General features: G+C 38.5%; 2 protein-coding genes and 1 pseudogene across 2 annotated transcripts; 1 reads left to right on the plus strand and 2 right to left on the minus strand.

Moving 5' to 3' along the window:
* Window positions 1–832: 832 nt before the first annotated feature.
* Window positions 833–1,774, plus strand: LOC136174912 (olfactory receptor 56A3-like). The gene has a single exon (XM_065945176.1). The coding sequence runs from the start codon at window positions 833–835 to the stop codon at window positions 1,772–1,774; it is 942 nt and encodes a 313-aa protein (XP_065801248.1).
* A 5,681-nt stretch (window positions 1,775–7,455) lies between these two features.
* LOC136174831 (olfactory receptor 56A4-like) lies at window positions 7,456–9,382 on the minus strand. The gene is made up of 2 exons (XM_065945077.1): window positions 9,134–9,382; window positions 7,456–8,151 (listed from the first exon to the last, which is right to left on the minus strand). Exons 1-2 carry the CDS (start codon window positions 9,380–9,382, stop codon window positions 7,456–7,458), a joined length of 945 nt encoding a protein of 314 aa, XP_065801149.1.
* Window positions 9,383–16,838: 7,456 nt separating this feature from the next.
* On the minus strand, window positions 16,839–17,780 carry LOC136174919 (olfactory receptor 56A4-like; annotated as a pseudogene).
* Between the last annotated feature and the right edge of the window lie 1,049 nt (window positions 17,781–18,829).

The raw sequence follows: 18,829 nt of genomic DNA on the forward strand, positions 1-18,829 counted from the left end.
TTTATACCCATGGGATTACACTGGAGCAGAATATCTTTGTAGACAGATAAAGGGACTATATACCATATGACTTTAAAGACTACAGAAATGCTAATATCAGACATTTTGTAGGCATTTCTCACTGCAACAAGCAGCTCATTTTTTGCAGCTTTCTTTGAACTTGCCTTTAAAATTCAGCAGGAGAGTAGTCCTGGGAACACTTTACTTTCATGTGAGTAAGTTTAGAGCTCATCTACTCTCAAAATATTCTGCACATTACTCTGTTATTATCTTATCATTTTGTCTTATAACTGACAATCCCAAGGGAATTTTCACCTCTCTGAGAACAAGGATAATACTTAATCTTTTTGTTCCCTCTCTATAAAGGGCTTTAAAAAAAAAAAAAGCTAAATTAGAAAAAAGGAGTGGCAACACTGGACGGTGTATGGTATGAATGTAGGAAACATTATCTGGTCAGTTGGGCAAAGAGATTCAGAGAGGAATCACTAAAGACCTCCACACTGCTAAAATCAGAGGAACTGTTCTGTAACAATCCTCAGTTGCAAGAACACATCTTACAGCTAACTGTTCATAACTCATTCTACTTTATAAGATGTTTTCATTGAAAAAATAAAACTATTTCATAAATGAGGAGACACAAAAATTGCAGAAGATTGAAATGAATTTATTTCTTGTGTGCAACGTGAAAAATCCTCATTTAAAGCAAAATAATCTGCTAGAAACCGTAACTATGCTCCTGAACTTTTCTCCCAGCATTAGTATAATCAGAGGCTAATTTTGATCCTAACTTTTTAGATCACAAAAGGAAGTCTGTAGAAACAAAATCCACAAGATGACATCTCACAGAAATGGCTCCACTGGGGTTTCAGAATTCCTCCTGAATTGCTTTGTCAAGTCCCCCAGCTGGCAGCTCTGGCTTTCTCTGCCCCTCAGCCTCCTTTTTCTTCTGGCCATGGGGGCCAATGCCACTCTCCTGATCACCATCCGGCTGGAGGCTTCTCTGCATGAACCCATGTACTATCTGCTCAGCCTCCTCTCCCTGCTGGACATGGTGCTCTGCCTGACCGTCATCCCCAAGGTCCTGGCCATCTTCTGGTTTGATCTCAGGTCCATCAGCTTTGTCGCCTGTTTCATTCAGATGTATATCATGAATTGCTTTCTTGCCATGGAGTCCTGCACATTCATGGTTATGGCCTACGACCGCTATGTGGCCATCTGCCATCCACTGAGATACCCATCCATCATCACTAACCAATTTATAGCCAAGGTGGCCATTTTCATCTTGGCCAGAAATGCACTTCTAACTATGTCTGTTCCCATCCTCTCTGCTCGACTCCATTATTGTGGGAGAAATGTCATTGAGAACTGCATCTGCGCCAATATGTCTGTCTCCAGACTCTCCTGTGATGATGTTACTATCAATCGTCTCCTCCAATTTGCTGGAGGCTGGACTCTGCTGGGGTCTGACCTCATCCTCATCTTCCTCTCCTACACCCTCATACTAAGGGCTGTTCTGAGATTCAAGGCAGAAGGAGCTGTTGTAAAGGCCTTAAGCACATGTGGCTCCCACTTCATCCTGATCCTCTTCTTCAGCACCATCCTCCTGGTCTTTGTCCTCACTCATGTGGCAAAGAAGAAAGTGTCCCCTGATGTGCCAGTGTTGCTCAATGTCCTCCACCATGTCATCCCTGCAGCCCTCAACCCCATTGTCTATGGGGTGCGAACCCAGGAGATCAAGCAAGGAATCCAGAGGTTACTGAAGAAAGGATGGTAATTAGGACAACTGGATCTCTGTATTCCTAAAATAGGATGGCTAATAAATCAGTTGATGGGAAATTTGGTTGAAATCCATAGCTCACAGACTCAAGTTCAAGCAGAGAATAAATTTAATTCTGAAACAATTTTCTTGACTTTATTCACTTTTTCAAACTTCAATGCTTCCCCCCAAAAGTCTGGCATTTCTGGGACTTTTTAATTTTTTTTTCAAATCTGCTATTGTTGTATCTAAAATGTGAGAACTCTGGAGGATGAATTCTATAATGGAGAAATAAATCCAAATTAATATTAAACTTGCTATTTCAGTACATGTAATATTTTATTATTTATTTTTTTAATGTATTTATTTTAATTGGAGGATAACACAATATCGTGATAGCTTTTGCCATACATCAATATGTATCAGCCTTAGGTATACATGTGTCCCCTCCACCCTGAAACCCCTCCCTCCTCCCTCTCCACCCTACCCCTCTAGGTTGTCACAGAGCACTGGCTTTGGGTGTCCTGCTTCATGTACATGTAAATTTTAATATGTAATTGTGGATATAAATATCCTTGCCTGTAGCATATTATTATTACTATTTTTGTTCTTATTAGCTCAGCTGCATAATGCAATTGTGAAGAGTTCACATTACTTTAAATGTCAGTCCTGAATGATGAAAAGTAGCTGAACTCCATAAATAAATCTCTCTCACTTACCTCTAGCTAGGCCAATAAATTTCTTCTCCACCTACTCTTTATCAAGCAAAGTTGTGTCTTATTATCAGGTCCAACCCTTGAAAGGAAAGATCTCTTGCAAGAATTGCTCACATTTGAAGAAATGAAATTTACTAGATTTAGGAGAAGGGGTTATCACATAAAGCTTCTTCCTCAATGTCTTCACACCATTGTCTGCACTTCAAGCTTCACCTTTGAAATTCACAATGACTCAGTTTGTGATATGTATTTAGGGTACATACATATTTAGGCTCTGTTTTAGGATACTAATATATCACCATATCATAAGTTGTTCCAGTAATGACACTGAAATATACTAGGCTCATTATTAATTGGAGAAATATTTTCTAATTAACTGTTACTTTGTTACAGCCCAAGGGTACAAAGATGCCATCATTGAGGAACTCATATGCTGTTCAAATGGAATTAAAGCAATTTGCATCCTATAATGTTGAACAAATATTGTCTTTTATATAGAAGGAAATAGAAAGAAAAAAAGATGCAAATAAGCTCAGTAAGCTACTTGAAGAAAGAGTCTGTGCCTGTCTTAGCAGTTCTGCATTCTAGGCCTTACACAATGAGATAGGCTAAGACATCGTCCCTCTCCTGGAGTGTTTCCACATGCACCTGGACAAATATCTTCTTGAACAACAGAAGACAAAGAAACTATAAGGGACTAGAAATGCAGACACAGTTGGGACCACCATGAACAGTAAGATGTAAAAGAAAGCACAACTAATATTTCCCAGTTGTCAGGAGCAAAAGCAAGGCACTGGGCATGATCCCTGCAAACAGCACCATCAAGGGGGTGAGCATATCACCCAAACCACCCCTCTGACCTGACCCCTGGACCCACCTCTATTCTCACTTCATTTAAGGGACTAGTTTGCCCCCCTGTCAGGGAGCTGAGCAAGGGAACCTGTTACTTCTTTTCACTCCCTCATGCTGCAGCACGAGTTCCAGTAAAGTTTTGCATGAATTTCTTTTCTTACCTCTTACCAATTTCTATTGATTAGAGTGTAGGAACCCAGGTCAGTAGCACAACCACAAATAACATGTGATTGGAAACCAATCAGCAGCCTCACTGAGTTTCAGAGTCCTCATCTGTTACATAAAGACTGTGAATTGGTTATTTCAAAATACATTTCTAGTTCTAAGAGTCTATGAAACCATGCCCTTCTTTAAGACAGTCATCACTCACCTTATTCAGTCTCTTTTCTTCACTTTTTCCCTTTAAGCTATTGGCATGAACCTTCACACATTCCCTCATGACAGTTAAAAGGAAATAATTTAAACATCATATCAAGGGTAACTTCCAAATACCACCACATATGATTTTTGTTCAAATCATAAGGTCAAATGATCAGGCCAAAACCCAAAATCATTTGTATATTCACATCATTTACAGGTCCCAGCCTACATTCATCTGCTCAGAGAAGCTTATGGCTTTCTCTATTGGGAGAGCTCAATGTATGTTTACTTCTTGGTCTAAAAGCCAGGAGACCCTAAGAAACAAAGAGCATTTTCCTCTGAAAGCCCAAGTCATACTATGTAAATCTTCATCTTTTCTTTAGGATTGACATGTTCCCAAGATTACCGACACAGGAAAATGTCAATTTGATTCAGGAAAAGTCCTACTCAATCCAAAATTATGGGTTTCTGCTTTCTGACTCCCAAATAAAAATACTTAAATTCCATTATCAGTACAGTTCCCAAAATCTGAACCATTTAACTTAAGGTAAAATATTAGATGAATTGCTGATCAATTTAAGGTACAGTTTTCCATCCTTTGTCAGTTTCTTTATTCCTCCATCCAGGGATGCAAAGAAATGAATCTTGAATTTTTTCTTTGGTTTCCTGACTCTTGAACTTCTATTAGTAACTATTTGAAAATGAAAATACATTTATATCAGCCTAAATTGGGCTTCCCAGGTAACTCAGTGGTAAAGAATTGGCCTGCCAATGTTGGAGACACAAGAGACATGGGTTCAATCCCTGTGTTGGGAAGATTCCCTGGAGAAGGAAATGACCACTCACTATAGTATTTTTGCCTGGAAAATTCCATAGACAAAGGAGCGTGGTGGGCTACAGTCCATAGGGTCGCAAAGAGTTGGACTTGACAGAGCATAACAAACAATAATTTCAAGTGCTATTAGATTCAAATTCCATTTTTACAATACACTCTCTATTATATAAACGAGTATGACTAACTAAAGTCTCACCCTTACAAACTTTACTATTTCAGAAGAAGGTCTCAATTCAACATGTTTTTAACTAAATATCATTGAGAAGGGTTCTCAAAAGAAAAAGGGGATCTACTTTTAAAACAAATTTAATTAACAGCTATTGTGAAATAGATAATCGCTTGCAATCACTAACTGATTTTTTTCCAACATCTTCTCACTGATGGTCTAAAAATTTATGAGATTTTATGACTCACATCAACTTAAAGTAAACACAGACTTTCCAGTAAAATTGCAGACTGAAACTTAGATGAAATGGGTTCACAGAACTGAAGAATTTACCACAAACTATATCTACCAAAACAGAGTTTAAAAAATTTTTTTTGTTTTATTTAAAACTGCTTTGTTTTGCCTACTTACAGATTATTTTAATGTGGGGGAAGAAATTCTGTATAGCTTAAGAAATGTATGCCCAATTTCTATGTGAAAAACACAACAGAGAGTAAGAATGGCTATATCCCATTCAAATTACATAATATGAATTAAGATTATTTTTCCAATCACTGATGTGAAACTCAGGTAAGTGGATAGGAAAAGTTAGCTAATTAGACAAAGAAACGTTTACTTTTTAAAAATGCCCATAGTAATAAATGATGTTTCTGTCATTTGTTTTTGCTTTACCACAAATAGAAAAGTAAGCCAGGGAATCAGGCTTCTTTGTGCTAAAATAATGAGAAAAGATAGAATATTAGAAAATAGAGTGAAAAGAATAAAATGGGGGAATTCTTTTGTATTAGCTTTATGCATATCAGACATGCCCAAATCCTGTGGTGACAGCCCTGAGCCTGGAGATAAGCTGTAAATAAATCCAGGAAATTGTTATTCCTAATTAGTTTTTATTGGTGAATAATAAGGATTATCAACATCAGGATAAGCAATGCTTGCTCATGTTTAAAGACAATTATCATAAAGATAACATGTATTTTTATCTCATTTAAATCTTGCTTAACAGATTTTCATAATCTTATACATCAGTATTTGAAATTGGCTGATTTTAATTTTTTAAAAACATTTTAAAGAATGTGTAAGAGAAATAGAATGTTTTATAATCTAACATTTGGAAAAAACACAAATAGGAAATGTGGTCCTTTGAACCTTAGAACAAATATCCAGGTAATGTTAAAATGAAGGCTATATTGGCAACTTTAACATTATTAATAATTAGAAAGTCTTCCCCTATACCGATATATGTATCAAATGTATATCTTAGAGCATCAGTCCCTAACCTTTTGGGCACCAGGAACCGGTTTTGTGGAAGACAATTTTTCCATGGACTAAGGGGTGGGGGATGGTTTCAGAATGATTTAGGCACATTATATTTATTTTGCACTTTATTTCTATTATATTTATATCAGCTCCACCTCAGATCATCAGACATTGGATCCCAGAGGTTGGGGACCCCTGTCTTAGAGGACATGCCAACTGACACTGGAGATTGATATAAGTATATATTTCAGAATGTTTCCAGGACATGACAGTGACCATACACACCAAATTTTGAGACCAGTCGTTCCTTTATCTATGTATTCAGCACCCAAAATATTGTCAGATATATCAGGATCTAGGATTTGAGGATAGGGTCATGAGCAAAAGAGACTTAAATCTAAGTATATTTAAAGGGAAATTAAAGAAATAAATAAATAAATTCAGAAAATGACAAGTGCTATAAAGAAAAAAGGTAATACAATGTGTTAGCATGACCTAAGAGAAGTATGCTACTTTGGATGTAATTATTAAGGAAGTACTCCCTGATAGGTGGTTTTTGAATTGAGATTATGAATGTTGAAAAGTTCATCATTTGAACATGAGGAGAATACTGTTCCAGTCAGTTGGAGCAATGAGTACAGAGTACTAAACAAAGAAAAAGCAGAAGTCTAAGAAGTAGTGGAAGTCCTAGGGAGGGATACAGCCATGGGGAGGATAAGGCAGAGATGACAGGGAAGATCTGATCACAAATAGCAGAACTTCTGGTTCCAAACAAACAAAGGAAGATTGGCTATGAGAAGGTGACTATCATTGTAGGCCTGTCAGAATATACTGGAGATCTTTTCAAAAGTAGAGTTGGAGGAATTTGGTATGGAAATAGAGTTCAGTGTTTAAAGCTAAACTTCTGATAGCATATGTAAGAAAAAAGCTCTGCCATTGATGCAATTCTGCTTTTTTTATTGCTCTTGCAAAAAAACTTTGGTGTAACCCTTTATTCCTCTCAATCTTTTATAACCTCCTTATGAACTCTCAGCAAATCTTGTGACCCATAACTTCAATTTTCACTCACCACCTTAGTTCAAATCATTATCATTTCCCACCTGGATTATTGAAGTAAAGTCCTCATGGTTTTTTCCAGTCCTACCCAATACTCTTCATGTTCTATTTGAAGCACTGTCCCATCCTTGCTCTGGTAATTACATGTGAAGGCATTTGGAATGTAAAGATTGAGTAGTATGTGGAAGGCACTAAATACTTATTTAATGAATGAGTAATTGAGATATCACAATGGCAAAGGGTCAGAATGAAGAAAATAATGGATACCAAAACATATTCAATGAGGGTTTCAGGAGAGGGTTGCTGAGAGTAAATATTGTGATAGTGGTTGAGGAAGGTTTAAAAAAAAGATGAGGGTAGCAGCATGGATGTTACATGGTGTTCCTTGTGGTATTCAGTTGAAACCATCACTGACACACTCAGATTTCCATAATCCCTAATCTTTGACTCACATCTCTCAGCACTGGTACTTGAATAGTTTGATAATCCCTTGCTTGATTTCCTGGGTTCGCACTCCATAAACAATGGGGTTCAGGGCTGGTGGGATGAGATGGTGCAAGACATTAAGAAGAATGGGTACCTCTGGGGACACTTTTTTCCCTGCCTTATTTGTGAAGATGAAGACTAGCAGCAAAGTATAGAAGAAAAGTATAAGAATGAGGTGGGAACCACAAGTGCTCAAGGCCTTGGTGGTTGCACCTCCTGACTGCAAATGCACAACAGCACTCAAGATGAAGAAGTAGGATAGCAAGATAAGGACCAGATCAGAACCCAACAGGCACCAAACACTCACAAATTGGTAGAGCTTATTCAGGTGAATATCTCCACAGGAGAGCTTTGCTACAGAAATGTTGGCACAGATACAGTTTTCCACTACATTGCTGGCACAGTAATTGAGTCTCGCAGCCAGAATTGGTGTAGGCAGAGTGGCCAGCAAATTGCGAACGATGATGAAGATGGCCGCATTGACAACAAACTGTTCCGTGATTATGGACGGGTAGCGCAGTGGGTGGCAGATGGCCACGTAGCGGTCATAAGCCATGACCAGAAAGGTGGAGGATTCCATGGGAAGGAATGTATTCATGATGAACATCTGCAGGAAGCAGCCCATAAAGCTGATGCGCTTCATGTCGAACCAGAAGATGAGCAGGACCTGCCAGAATTATTATTTTTAAAAGCGGTACATTCACTCCCACCCTACGGTACCTAACCCTTGGATAATCCTTTGATGACTTCAACCACTCATATTCCCAAACCATAATGTCATAATCCTAACGGGGACAGCGTCCTAATTTCAAATATCTTCTATGTGCATCCCAACTTCCAGAGCCCTATTTATACACTTTTAAACTATAGATCACACCCTTTTGCTTAAAAACATTTGTTTCTAGTCTGTCTTCTCTTGATCTCTAGAGTTCTTACCCAAACTTCATATGGACACATCAGCTCGTCTAAATGTATCACAAGGACATCAAATCAAATAAGCTCAATACTTATATTTGGACACCCTCCAACTTCACCTTATACATAAGAAACATCTCCCAATTATACCTCCTACCTCAGTATATGACATAAATATACATCTAGTTACATTTTTTAAGTTTTTTTTTAATGTTGATCAGTTTTAAAAAGCTTTATTGAACAATAAATATTGTTACAATATTGCTTCTGTTTTATGTTTTGGTTTCTTGGCCTTGAGGCACGTAGGATCTTAGCTCCCCCAACAGGGATCAAACCCACACGACCTGCACTAGAAGGTGAAGTCTTAAGCACTGAACTGTCAGGGAAGTCCCTTGTTATGTTTTACAAAGAAAAGTCTTGAGCCCTTGAATATAAGGGTGAGGTGATTCAGAGTCAAGGAGAATCTCCTTAGAAGTAAAGAGAAATTCAAAACTTGAAATATCACTGACTTGGACATTGAGAGATGGCTTCTCAGTTTGAAAAAATAATGTGAAACCTTAAAAATCATAGGCACTGAGAATGAGAAAAGACATATCTGGAAGCTGTGATAGACCTAGTATGATACTGTTGGCAACTCATTGAAAATTTTACAGGAGTATTTACATCTACAAAGCAAGGTAGTGTTTAGAGAAAGATGATTGAATACCCGGGAGTAAATCCAGGGAGGGTCTGACCTTAGGGATGACTGTGAGGCAGAGGATGACATCCAGCACAGAAAGGATGGCAAGCAGGTAGTACATGGGCTCGTGCAGAGATGCCTCCTGCCAGATGGCAAGTAATAACAGAAAGTTGGCCCCAAGGGCCAAAACTAGGAGAGGAGCCAGGACTAGAGACAGCCAGTGCTGGGTATCCTGCATTCCTGGAAAGCAGATCATCAGGAATTCGGTCACCCGTGTCCCTGTGTGGTTGAGAGATAACACCATGGTTGGCAGATAAGCCTGAAACTGACTTAAAGAAAAGAGATATGATTTCAGTTTGACTGTTACATTAGTAATCCCCTGACAGATTTATCTGCCTTCATTCTAGGCCACCAAGTTTCTCCACAGTTCTATTGACACAAAATCAGTCTAAAATTTAAATTGGATAAAATCACTCGTTGTTAAACCATTTTCCTTAGCATTTGTAACTTTATGAAGCAAGAATAACTCCCTTCACATGAATATGTTCCAACTCCACTCACATAGACACAGCCCCTTATAGAGCATGCTTTGTTTTGTCTCACCTGCATGTTTCCACACATGTAATACCCTTCTCCTAGAATTAACTCTCTTGCCCTCAAATATATAGCTTCTCTTTGCCCCATTCTATCTGTGCCATGAGTTACACCTCTTAGAAATTTAAGAAAAAATATGGTTTTTTCTTGTTACTCTTTTTACGTATATATATATAATTAAATGCTTCTTCCACTTCTTCTCCTTGTTCTCTGTGACCCTTAAACATCCTGAGCACAAAGCGTTAATAAAACTTTCTCATATTCCTTCACATTTCCTATTTGTCTTCCAAAAACTCTGTGTTCCATCTGCCAGCAGTTGAATCTTATCTCTTTATTATAGCACAAAGAAAAATACCACATATCTGGTAACACAATAAGCACTCAATAAGTACTATTCAGATAGGAGACTGATAGATTGTTGAAAGTATCATAACACCTTGCACTCATTTAACTCATTAATGTTATCTCCACATCTTGTTCCACCATTAACCACTGGCACTGTTGCTTAACACTCACTAAAAATTTAAAGAAAACAAAATGGGTAAATATGTTAGTGCTGAGAGGAAAAAGAGAACAATAAATACAAGAGACAGCTGTGCAGTGTCTTATCTGCATGAGTCTTTGGTAAGTAACTGCTTAAAACAAACAAATCATTTTTCATTTCCTGAAAAAAAGAAGAAAAATTAAAGAAATGAGGTTCTTCAAGGGAAGAACTGAGGAATACTTAAACATGCCCCAGAATAAAATCTCACAGACAGAAGGGTCAGTTCATTTTGAGTATCTTCTTAACCATCCAGGATCCTGCTGGTAAAGTAGTTGCCAGGTTGTGCTGCGCTCTCTCATGAAGCAACAGATGGATTTCGGAGCACACACACAAAAATTCTCCCTATCGAGGTTTGGAGATGTTTCTTTTTCTTGACCCTGTAGTATGGGTATTACACTGGGACTCTCTTTTATCTAGACCAGCGGTTCCTCAATACTAGTGTGTGTCAGAATCACCTGGAGAGTTTGTTGACGCACAGGTTGCCTGACACACAGAGGATAGTCTGCAAAGTTACCAACTTTGTAGGTCCGTCTGCAGGGAAGCTCTGCTCAGCTTTAGACATCAAACTGATTGTTTCTCCCATTATCTTTAGACATTTAAGTACAATTCTGGCCAATCTCTAGTCTCCCAATTTGAAAATTATCTTCCTCCCATGGACTCTCTGGGAATTCTCTAGGTCTTTTTTTAATGGTTTTATCTCTCTTCCTGGACCTGCAGTTCTTAGCCACCTCTCTTAGTGGCTCATTAAGGTCATTAAGATCAGGGACAATTTATCTTTTTTTATTAATTTAATTATTTAATTGGAGGCTAATTACTTTACAATATTGTGGTGGTTTTTGCCATATACTGAGATGAATCAGCCATGCATGTACATGTGTTCCCCAACCTGAACCCAGCTCCCACCTCCCTCCCCATCCCATCCCTCAGGCTTGTGCCAGTGCACAGATTTGAGTGCCCTGTTTCATGCATCAAACTTGGACTGGTGATATATTTCACATATGGCCATATACATGTTTCAATTCTATTGTCTCAAATCATCCCACCCTCACCTTCTCCCACAGAGTCCAAAGATCTGTTCTATACATCTGTGTCTCTTTTGCTGTCTTGCATATAGGATCATCATTACCATCTTTCAAAATTTCATATATGTGCATTAATATACTGAACTGGTGTTTTACTTTCTGACTTATTTCACTCTGATTAATAGGCTCTAGTTTCATCCACCTCATTAGAACTGATTCAAATGAGTTCTTTTTAATAACTGAGTAATATTCCATTGTGTATATATACCACACTTGCTTATCCATTCTGCTGCCAATGGACATCTAGGTTGCTTCCATGTCTTAGCTATTGCAATCAGTGCTGCGTTGAATATTGGCATACACGTGTCTCTTTCAATTCTGGTTTCCTCGGTGTGTATGCTCAGCAGTGGGATTGATGGGTCATATGGCAATTCTATTTCCAGTTTTTTAGGAGCCTCCACACTGTTCTCCATAGTGGCTGTAATAGTTTGCAGTCCCACCAACAGTGTAAGAGGGTTTCCTTTTCTCCACACCCTCTCCAGCATTTATTGTTTGTAGAGTTTTTGATAGCAGCTATTCTAACTGGCTTGAGATGTTACCTCATTGTGGTTTTGATTTGCGTTTCTCTGATAACGAGTGATGTTGAGAAACTTTTCATGTGTTTGTTAGTCATTTGTATGTCTTCTTTGGAGAAATGTCTGTTTAGTTCTTTGGCTCATTTTTTACTGGATTGTTTATTTTTCTGGTATTGAGCTGCTTGTATATTTTTGAGATTAATTCTTTGTCAGTTGCTTCATTTGCTATTATTTTCTCCCATTCTGAAGGCTGTCTTTTCACCTTACTTATAGTTTCCTTTGTTGTGCAAAAGCTTTTAAGTTTAATTAGGTCCCATTTGTTTATTTTTGGTTTTATTTCCACTACTCTGGGAAGTGGGTCATAGAGGATCCTGCTGTATTTTAAGTCAGAGAGTGTTTTGCCTATGTTTTCCTCTAGGAGTTTTATGATTTCTGGACTTATGTTTAGATCTTTAATCCATTTTGAGTTTATTTTTGTGTTTGTTGCTAGAAAGTGTTCTAGTTTCATTCTTTTACAAGTGATTGACCAGTTTTCCCAGCACCACTTGTCAATGAGATTGTCTTTTCTCCATTGTATATTCTTGCCTCCTTTATCAAAGATACGGTGTCCCTAGTTGCATGCATTTATCTCTGGGCTTTCTATTTTGTTCCATTGATCTATATTTCTGTCTTTGTGCCAGTACCATACTGTCTTGATGACTATAGCTTTGTAGTATAGCCTGAAGTCAGGTAGTTTGGTTCCTCCAGTTCCATTCTTCTTTCTCAAGTTTGCTTTGGCTATTCAAGGTTTTTTGTGTTTCCATACAAATTGTGAAATTATTTGTTCTAGTTCTGTGAAAAATACTGTTGGTAGCTTGATAGGGATTGCATTGAATCTATGGATTGCTTTGGATAGTATACTTATTTTCACTATATTGTTTCTTCCAATCCATGAACATGGTATATTTCTCCATCTATTTGTGTCATCTTTGATTTCTTTCATCAGTGTTTTATAGTTTTATATATATAGGCATTTCGTTTCTTTAGGTATATTTATCCCTAAGGACAGAAAATTAGCAAGGAAACACAAACTTTAAAAGATACAATGGACCAGTTAGACCTAATTGATATCTATCTTTTTTCTTCATGGAAGTTGGTACAAATTCAGATGCTTACAATATGCCTCTAATAATTCAAGAAGATCTACTCTCTAGTTGGACTCCCAGTCCAAACTTCCGTGAGCTCAGCTGACCCACACTCTAATGTGCTCATGCTCTTCTGATATTGGTGATCTTCAGGGTCTTCACATACTAACATCTGCAGCTATAATAACATTCTCTGAAGTAAACAGTAAGTAAAGTTGGGGACCAAACTCAAAGTGTCACTTATGCTTAGCTTTCCAATGTACTGTTCCCAAAAATACTTACAGAGAAAGTCTGTGCCAAATAATAGTAACAGCTTGACAATTTCAGACAATGTGTGACTCCTCCACTTGGCCTCCTACTCTGGCTTTGCCCAGATGAAGATACTGTGTCTATAACAGTCACTGTTGTGCAGCTGGAAACATGAGGACTTGGTTTAAGAATCCTGTTCCCTTGGGTTTCTGCCTCCCTGCAGACACAGACACACTTCCAGTATAAAAAAAGAGAATTTTGCATTTAAACTCAGTGACCAACTTACATTTTCTCTTGAGATGTCTGAGAGTTACATAAACTGAGATATTATTGGCAATGGAAAGAAGTATCACTCAGAGACTTGGAGGATGTATTTAAGAGATCCTTTAAAAAGACAAATGTCATTAAATAAGAAATGACTTCCTCTTACATATTAGCTACATTCTAGAAAAACTGTTTTTTTCAATGAGTACTTTATGATGATTTATTTTATTTTACTATTGGTGAAAGTGTTAGTGGCTCAGTCATGTCTGACTCTTGGCAACCCCATGGACTGTATAGCCTGCCATGCTCCTCTGTCCATGTAATTCTCCAAGCAAGAATACTGGAGTGGGTAGCCATGCCCTCTCCCAGGAAATCTTCCCACCCCAGAGACCTAACCCAGGTCTCCTGCATTGAAAGCGTATTGTTTACCATCTGAGCCATGAGGGAAACCATTAATTTTTAGTTATTGAATTTTAGAAATATCTTTTTAAATTTATTTATTTTTTAATTGAAGGAAAATTTCTTTATAGAATTTTGTTGTTTTCTGTCAAACCTCAACATGAATCAGCCATAGGTATACATATATCCCCTCCCTCTTGAACCTAGAAATATCTTTGCACAGGAAAAAATATGTCACTTAAGTGAAAACAAATATATGGATATATAGAAACTTTCTATTCTCTAATTTCACAAAATTTCACCCAAAAAATGAAACAGCAATAGCAAGGTAGGGATAAGTAATTGTAGGGATGTGTAGTGAATCTGTAAGCACACATAGAAGGACATATTTTGAAAATAATGAGCTGGGAGCAACTGGAATAGTGGTCATATAGGAGAGCACTTGAGAAGTTTTGTAACTGGGTTAGAATTAGTTTTGGGAATTGTGAAACAGAGAAAAGAGAGCAGATTAAAGCTATTGCTTTGATGGAAAACAATACCATAGAAGTAAATTATTTAATAATTTTTTTAAGAATGACTAACTTTATCATGGGCTTTCCGGGTGGCTCAGTGGTAAAAGAACCCCCCTGCCAATTCAGGAAACACAGCAAATGTGGATTTGATCCCTGGGTGGGAAGTATCCCCTGGTATAGGAAATGGCAACCCACTCCAGTATTCTTGCCTATAAAATTCCATGGACAGAGAAGCCTTGCAGGCTATAGTCCACAGAGTTGCCATGAGTTGGACATGACTGAGCCCCTGAGCACACAGCTTCATCATAGACCAGTTATACTAGAGGATATCTTCAAATGATTCATAAAATAACATACACTGTTGCTGCTGCTGCTAAGCCACTTAAGTCATGTCCGACTCTGTGCGACCCCATAGATGGCAGCCCACCAGGCTCCCCTGTCCCTGGGATTCTCCAGGCAAGAATACTGGAGTGGGTTGCCATTTCCTTCTCCAATGCAAGCATGCATACTAAGTCACTTCAGTCCTGTCCGACTCTGTGCGACCTTATGGACAGCAGCCCACCAGGCTCTCTTGTCCACAGGATTCTCCAGGCAAGAATAGTGGAGTGCCCAAAAAGGGGTATGGTCACAAAAAGGAGCAAATTAATCCTAGGAACACTGACAAAATCTGAGTCTCCACTATTTTTAGGGTGATCATGGAAGGAATTGCAAAGAATAAAATCCACTTAACTTTGTTCAATTAACCCACTAACTTGTAAGTCTGAATTCTATGGGAAGACAAGATAGCACCAGAACAGGATATAATAATTGACACAACAGGGCTGAAAGCAGAATGAGAAAGTTAATTTAACTGTATATCTAAGATAAGCAGGAGAGAATGGGAATGCACATGGTACCTGAAATATGATAGAAAAGTCAGGTAGGACAAGGTGAAGTCAGAAGTTGACAAAGTATATCTGAAAAAAGGATACTCATTTTCACTTAAAATGTGCCCATACACACACACTAACACACACACACACACACACACACACACAAGTCATTGTTAATTTTTTAATTCATTGAAAAGAAGGAAAGAATTATGAGACATTCGTATTCCAGAGAAGTGACATTAGATAAGTAACAAGATCTGGCAGAGCTAAGGGAGACAGCCCTATTCACTCAACTATAAGAATCAAAGTTTTGGAGCAAACTTCTACATCACCACAAGAGATACATCCATGTCACAAAACCAGTTTGAACTGTGTCAGGTGGAACTAAGAGATTTAACATATAGCACTGTGTCAGGTGGAACTAAGAGATTTAACATATAGCAAAGTATTAAGCAGTTAAAGAAACTGAGAGCCATTGAAAATGATAACAGTAACACTTATTTCTCTTTTTTCTTATAACTGACATACAATATTATATTAGTTTTAGGTATACAACATAGTGATTTGTTATTTTTACACATTACAAAATGATCACCATGGTAAGTCTAGGTATCAACTGTCACCATGCAGAGTTATTACAATATTATTGGCTATATTTCCTACTCTGTGCATTACATTTATTTTATAGATGAAACTTTTTATTTCTCAATCCCCTTTATCTATCTCACCTGTTCCTACCCTCACACACATGCCCACGTGCACACACACACACACACACACACACACACACTGTGCATCCCCTCTGACAATAACCAAAAATCAGGTGTTGACAAGAATGTGGAGAAAAGGGAATTCTTGCACACTATTGGTGGGAATGTAAATTGCTGCAACTACAATGTACAAAAGTTGACAAGTCCCTCTCAAAAAAACTAAAAATAGAACTACCATATGATCCAGAAATTCCACTTCTGGGTACTTATCCAAAGAAAAGGAAGACACTAATTCAGAAAGATATATGCTCCCTTATATACATTACAGCATTATTTACAATAGCCCAGATATGGAAGCAGCCTGAGTGTCCATCTATACATAAATGGATAAAGAAAATGTGGTTATATATAAAAAGCTATTATTCAGGCATTTTTTAAAAGAATAAAATTTTGCCATTTGCAACAAGCATAGACCTAGAGGACATGCTAAGTGAAAAAAGTCAGACAGAGAAGGGACAAATACTATATGATTTCACTTATATGTGAAATCTAAAAAGGAACACCAACAAACAAAACATAACAGAAGCAAACTCACAGAAAAAGTTTTTCTTTATTTGAAAAATAATATCACTCTAGTTAAGCTCTTGTAACTATGACTTGACAAGTCCTTCTAACATAGATAAGGCCAGGGGAAATATCCAGGTAACTTCAGAAGGCAAAAGACTGTTTCCAGTAAGTGAAATAGAAAGTAGGAACCAAGTTACAGATATTTTCATAATCAACTCTAACACTGGAGAAAGTAAAATCCAAACTTATTCCTGCAGTTATACCTCAGGAAAATCATTGCCAGTTAGCAATTTCTGTTCTCAACATTAGGCCTCTCGCATTTTACCTCTTAGAACCTCCTGAGCAGTTTCTGGATTCCCTGCTTGATCTCCTTGGTTCTCACACCATAAACAATGGGGTTCAGAGCTGGGGGGATGAGGTGGTGCAGGATGTTGAGCAGGATGGGGACATCTGGGGGAATCCTCTTCCTGGCCAGGTTAGTGATGACCAGGACCAGCAGGACTGTGCTGAAGAAGAGGATGAGGATGAAATGGGAACCACAGGTGCTCAGGGCCTTGGTGGCAGCTCCCTCAACCTTGATCTTTAGCACAGCTTTCAGGATAAAAGAGTAGGAGAAAATGATAAGGATGAGGTCAGAGCCCAGTAGGGTCCAGCCTGCCACAAACTGGTAGAGTCGATTGAAGGTGATGTCATCACAGGAGAGTTTGGACACAGAGAGGTTAGTGCAGATACAGTTCTTGATGATGTTCTCTGCACAGTATCTCAATCGGGAGGAAAGTATGGGGATAGGCATAGTAATAAGGCCATTCCGGGCCACAACGAAGATGGCAGCCCTAGCTACAAATTGGTCAGTGATAATGGACGGGTACCGTAGTGGGTGGCAGATGGCCACATAGCGGTCATAGGCCATGACCATGAATGTTCAGGACTCCATGGTCAAGAAACTATTCATGATGAACATCTGGAAGAAGCAGCCTGAGAAACTGATGGCTTTATTGTCAAACCAGAAGATGGCCAGGACCTTGGGGATGACGGTGAGGCAGAGCACCATGTCCAGCAGGGAGAGGAGGCTGAGCAGGTAGTACATGGGCTCATGCAGAGAGGACTCCAGCCGGATGGTGATCAGGAGGGTGACATTGGCCCCCATAGCCAGGAGGAAGAGGAGACTGAGGGGCAGGGACAGCCAGTGCTGCCAGCTCTGGTAGTTAGGGAAGCAGATGAGGAGGAACTCGGAGACTGGAGCAGTGGTGTAGTTGCTGGGTAATCCCATGTAATGTATCCTGATCACAGCTGACCCTTTGGAAAACCTGAAAGACAAAAGTAAACCCATTCCGACAACATGACTACCTATGGGAAAGTAACTTATTTTCCAAAGAACCACTGAAAAATGATAGTAGTGGAGTATTTCACAAGTAGAAGCACATCACTTTTAAAATATAAACTCATTTATTCTATTAAAATTCTACAAATAGAATGACAGTAAAATGACCATATTTCTGCTTTAGCTTGAATAATTCCCATTTATACCCCTTCTCACTGTTAACAGTTTCCCAACTTCTGAATCTCAAATCTGAATTTATAGCTGAAGCTCTTAGCCACTAAAATTTCTGCCTCTATTTACAAAAACACTTACGTAGGCCTTGATGCTGGATCAGCATAGGCCCCACATGAATGCCTATTCTTGTCCTTTCAGCAAGAGAGGACAACACAGGCAAAGCAGAAACCAGGCCTATGTGCCTCACCAGAAAATAACAGACTTTAGAATCATGACTATCATTTTACAGAAAATAGCACCTTAAAGAGTTCTAAAAAGAAAAATTTTGCAATAAGAATGTATGGAAAAGTCTCCTAATGCAAGCAGTTGAGAGAAGAAAAAGAAATTTGAGGCATCAATGTATGTGCATGCTAAGTACTTTCAGTTGTGTTTGACTCTTCGCAACCCCATGACTGTTTCCAGTCTCCTCTGTCCAAGGGATTCTCTAGGCAAGGATACTGGAGTGGGTTGCCATGCCCACCTCCAGGGGATTTCCACAACCCAAGGATGGAACCCAGATCTTCTGTGACTCCTGCATTGCAGGTGGATTCTTCACTGCTGAGCCACCAGGGAAACCCCTTAGAGTCAACAGTTTGGGTTTAAAGGTACTATTATAGGAGTGAGCGATAGCAGCACCTGCTGTATTTATCTGGCCACTCATGGATTCCCCATCATTCACAAACACAGATAAACAGATTCCCATGTGTTCCTGGTCTGGTACACTATAACCAGTTATGAATAAATCTAAGATACTTATGAGATCACCTTATAAATGGTTGTCATAC

The sequence above is a fragment of the Muntiacus reevesi genome, chromosome 9 (assembly GCF_963930625.1).
Source record: "Muntiacus reevesi chromosome 9, mMunRee1.1, whole genome shotgun sequence".
NCBI classification, from domain to species: Eukaryota; Metazoa; Chordata; class Mammalia; order Artiodactyla; family Cervidae; genus Muntiacus; species Muntiacus reevesi.

What these genes read in the sequence shown, in the direction of transcription:
- LOC136174912 (XM_065945176.1), top strand. Translation starts at nt 833, where the DNA reads ATGACATCTCACAGAAATGGCTCCACTGGGGTTTCAGAATTCCTCCTG.
- LOC136174831 (XM_065945077.1), bottom strand. Translation starts at nt 9,382, where the DNA reads ATGGTGTTATCTCTCAACCACACAGGGACACGGGTGACCGAATTCCTG. An exon ending in GCCTCACAGTCATCCCTAAG is followed by an intron (nt 8,152 to 9,133) that starts GTCAGACCCTCC and finishes TAATTCTGGCAG; the next exon opens with GTCCTGCTCATCTTCTGGTT.